The sequence below is a fragment of the Lontra canadensis genome, unplaced genomic scaffold, assembly GCF_010015895.1.
Source record: "Lontra canadensis isolate GAN:19392208 unplaced genomic scaffold, GSC_riverotter_1.0 scaffold74, whole genome shotgun sequence".
In the NCBI taxonomy this organism is placed as follows: Eukaryota; Metazoa; Chordata; class Mammalia; order Carnivora; family Mustelidae; genus Lontra; species Lontra canadensis.
In genome coordinates this window covers 1,839,942-1,844,073 of record NW_022631068.1, presented here as the reverse complement: position 1 = coordinate 1,844,073, position 4,132 = coordinate 1,839,942, and the positions used below count along the sequence as shown (strand labels likewise).

Genomic DNA, 4,132 nt, shown 5'->3' with positions numbered 1-4,132 from the left:
CACAATTTTAGCGCAGGCAGCTCCAGAAAGTCCACCGCCGAGGTCTTCGCTTCCCGCTCCTGCCACGAGCCTCCTCAAACCCTGACGGATGCTGGGAAGTGTAGTCCTGTCGATTGAGGAATCCCGCAGTACCGCGCTGAAGTGCATTTCGGGATAGGCAGCCTGCGGCCGCCGGGTAGCGCACAGCGTAGTCCCGCCTCCTGCACGCAAGAAACGGGGACGTGTGTGAGGTCACTTCCTGTGTGCTGGGTGGCTTCCTGCGGCGTTCCTACCCTCGCTCTCTTTTTCGCTGCCTGACCGCCGCCATCATGGGTCGCATGCATGCTCCCGGGTGAGCTCGGGTTTCTGAGCGGGTTGCAGGGCTGGGCCGCGGGGTTGGGGGAATGTAGAGCGCGTGGGCAGCGAGTCGAGAGGATGATTTTCTAGGCCGTTGTGGCACTGACCACCACCTCATCCGGAGACTGTTTCTCTCCCCAGGAAGGGCCTGTCCCAGTCGGCTCTGCCTTACCGACGCAGCGTTCCCACCGTAAGTAGCTTGCGGGCACGCGGGGAAAAGCGGGAAGGGTGAGGGGGCTGCGTTCCATCCCTCGGGAGACTCGGTGCCGGCCGGGGGCCATGTGTGCATGATGAGCACCGCTGAGGGTGGTGAGGACGGCCGAGCTTCGGTACCCTCCCTGGTTTCTCGCCCTAAGGCCAGTTTCTTTTCGTGAACAGTGGCTGAAGTTGACATCTGACGACGTGAAGGAGCAGATCTACAAACTGGCCAAGAAGGGCCTGACTCCCTCGCAGATCGGTGGGTGTTCCTGGGTAACGTAGCGCCTTCCGCCTGCCCGCATGTAACTTGCTGGAAAAGTCGCTGGGGGTAAATGGGCCGCATATATGCTTCGAAAGCCTTTTGTTCCTTTTCCTGGCTTTACTACCGATGACCGGGGCCTAGTGTTCATTCGTCGGACTCTCGGGTTCTTACTTGGAAGAGGAGGAAATTACTAAAATGGTCTCCAAAATTTAATCAGTATTTACTGTGGGCTTGGTGCTCTCCTAGTTTGAATGGTTCTAGACATTTTACCTTTACCGACCTCATTTCGTTCTGAACGCTGTCCCTTCAAATGCGAAGTTTGTCTCCATCCTTCAGTTGAGGAAACAGGCACTGGGCAGCTCTACAACTCGCCCAGATCACTCCTCTATTAAATGGAGGAGTTGGGATTGGCAACACAAGAGTACTTGTCACACTTCTTACATTGTGGTTTGAACCTCGGTTGTGTGTAACTTTGTGCAAGTGGTTTCATTCAGCAGATGTTCCCCTGCTGTGTGGGTCTGGACCCTAAGAATACAGTAGTCTAGAAAAGGACAAAATAGCCTTCTTGGAGCTTATGTAGTCTAACAGAGGTACTACACACTATAGGAAGTAGGTAATAGACTGTCAAGTATTCAGATGGTGCTGTTTTGAGAATTTAAAAATAACGCGTGTAAAGTTTTTACAAGAATGTGTGATACAGGGGCGCCTGGATGGCTCAGTCGGTTAAGTGTCTGCCTCCAGCTGGGGTCACGATCGGGGTACTGGGATCAAGTCCCGCATGGGGCTCCCTGCTGAGCAGGCAGCCTGCTTCTCCCTCTGTTGGCCACTCTCCCTGCTTGTGCTCTCTCCCTCTCTCTCTGACAAATAAAATCTAAAAAAAAAATTTAAAAGTCCGACACAATTTCTTAATAAATGTTGGGTTTTAATTACTGAGGAAATACACATAGCTGGAATCTCATTGATTTCTTTGGTGCCCTGTAATCCAGCAAGTTTGCTCTGATGATTGTCTTTAAACATTTGCAGTTTCCTCCAGACGGGTTTTTCTTAGTGTTGGGTAAACCAACCTTGGATGTCTCAGGTTTGCATGCATTCTCATGTTGGTTTCTGTGATAGATAAATAACCCTGTTTTACAGAGGAAAACTTGGAAAATGACTTGATCTCAGAGCTTTGACATCACATGCTTCAGCTGCGTGTTTGGTGGGGGAATTTATATTACTTCTTTTTCAGGTGTGATTCTGAGAGACTCCCATGGTGTGGCACAAGTACGTTTTGTGACAGGCAATAAAATCTTGAGAATTCTTAAGTCCAAAGGACTCGCTCCTGATCTTCCTGAGGATCTCTACCATTTGATTAAGAAAGCTGTTGCTGTTCGAAAGCATCTTGAGAGGAACAGAAAGGTGAGAGAATAGAATTGCTTATGTGAACTTAATTTCAGTAAAGTGTTAGGCATCTGATGTGAATTACCTAAAGAGGCTTAAAGCACAAACTTCGCTCACTCCAGTTGCTTTAAATGTACCAGAAGAAATTGTGGGGGCATGACTTTCACTCTAGTAGCTGCAGTATATTCAGTTGGTTGACAATGTTAAGGTGTTTATTTGCAAAGTTTTATTGCTTCATTGTTTTTTTTTAGTTACAGAGTGTTGCAAATCATTCATGTTAAGATTTCTGGAAACCTTAAATTCCCTTAAGGACTTTTTTTTTTTTAAGATTTTATTTTTTATTTATCTGACAGACAGAGATCACAAGTAGGCAGAGAGGCAGGCAGAGAGAGGGGAGGAAGCAGGCTCCCTGCTGAGCAGAGAGCCCGATGCAGGGCTCGATCCCAGGACCCTGGGATCATGACCTGAGCCGAAGGCAGAGGCTTAAACCCACTGAGCCACCCAGGCGCCCCCCACTTAAGGACTTAATTCGAGCCACATGAACCCTAGTCTATGAATCTGTTACAGGGCATTGGGTAACTTCATTAGACTGCATGGTGTCTGTCCATTCTTATGTTAAAATAAAGTTTGATGATATTTTGAGTGTTTTTCTTGAATTCTGTCTATTTTTAGGACAAGGATGCTAAATTCCGACTGATTCTGATAGAGAGCCGTATTCACCGGTTGGCTCGATACTATAAGACCAAACGAGTCCTCCCCCCCAATTGGAAATAGTAAGTATTAACGTTTTTTGTTAATAAGAGCAGACGTTAGCCATACAGTAAATACAGTAGCAACTCTAGTAAAAGCTGTTATAGGCCATGGCTACGTGGTCAGGTACCCTTCAAACTCTGCCATTATTAGGAGGAATACAGCCATAGACAGTATGTAAGCAAATGGGCATGGCTGTGGTCCACTGAAACTTTATTTCCAAAGACAAGCAAAGGGATGTGGTTTTCAGATCCCTGATTTTTTAAAACATTAATAAGCCCTTTAAATCGCTTCTAGATAGTGGGTATAGTTTCAGTTCATACCTCTGCTCCCTGTGTTTATGTTGTCTTCAGATTTGCATAGATTGCTCACTATAATAATTAATTTCCAGACATTGTCAGTCTTCCACCAGAAGGTCTTTTCCTTATGTTGGCTGTTTCTTCATTAGATGAGTGAGCCATCTTCATTCCTTATATTTGGGCACAATGAACTAATTCAGGAACTTGGCATTATAGTGCATTTTATATATTTGTGGTTTATTTTTAGCTGTTTAGAAGTAGCTCCATTAGGTGTGAGAGTCTGAATGAATATGGAGGACCTCTTGTAATGAGCTCTTCTTCCCCCTTTTTTCCTTTTCAGCGAGTCATCCACAGCCTCTGCACTGGTCGCGTAAATTTGACTATGTACTCAAGCAATAAAATCATTGTCTAATTAGAAGCATATTTTGTATTTCTTTTCCAAAAAATAACAAGTTGATTCATATATGTTGATCTTTTTAGATGTGAGAGTGTGTTAGCACAGTGAGAAGTGTGTGATTCCACGCAGGGGGCAACAAGATAGCACCTATCTTTTTCATCTTTTCACTGTTAACTAGTTGAGCAGTTTATAATTTCATGAGGGGTGGTTAAATGGAGGGTGGGGGTAGCAGGACTGGAAGAAACAAGGAAGTTGTGACTTAATTTTTTTGATGTCATGACAAAAATGTTAAGCTTTTGTTTTTGTTTTTAAGATTTATTTACTGAGAAAGAGAGTGAGGGACAGGCAGACTGAGCACAGAGCCTGATTCAGGGCTCCACTGAGCCAAAATTAGACATTGAGCTACCCAGGTGCCCTGTTTCTTAAGTGTTCTCGATACGTTCAGTATTAATACTGAGCTGGGCCTGTGATAAATACCACCCAGATAGTGTATGTAGTGGTATAGTCTAG

General features: G+C 45.4%; 1 protein-coding gene across 1 annotated transcript; it reads left to right on the top strand.

Moving 5' to 3' along the window:
* The first annotated feature begins 207 nt into the window (after positions 1–207).
* On the top strand, positions 208–3,643 carry RPS13 (ribosomal protein S13). Its single transcript, XM_032881132.1, has 6 exons — positions 208–331; positions 478–526; positions 715–793; positions 2,025–2,194; positions 2,849–2,949; positions 3,566–3,643. The coding sequence occupies exons 1-6, from the start codon at positions 309–311 to the stop codon at positions 3,597–3,599; spliced, it is 456 nt and encodes a 151-aa protein (XP_032737023.1). The 5' UTR covers positions 208–308; the 3' UTR covers positions 3,600–3,643.
* The last annotated feature ends 489 nt before the right edge of the window (positions 3,644–4,132 follow it).

Bases quoted from the DNA above. Each gene is read 5' to 3' on its own strand.
- RPS13 (XM_032881132.1), top strand. From the start codon at position 309: ATGGGTCGCATGCATGCTCCCGG. The intron at 332-477 runs GTGAGCTCGGGT...TTCTCTCCCCAG, and splicing joins GGTCGCATGCATGCTCCCGG to GAAGGGCCTGTCCCAGTCGG. The intron at 527-714 runs GTAAGTAGCTTG...TTTCGTGAACAG, and splicing joins ACCGACGCAGCGTTCCCACC to TGGCTGAAGTTGACATCTGA.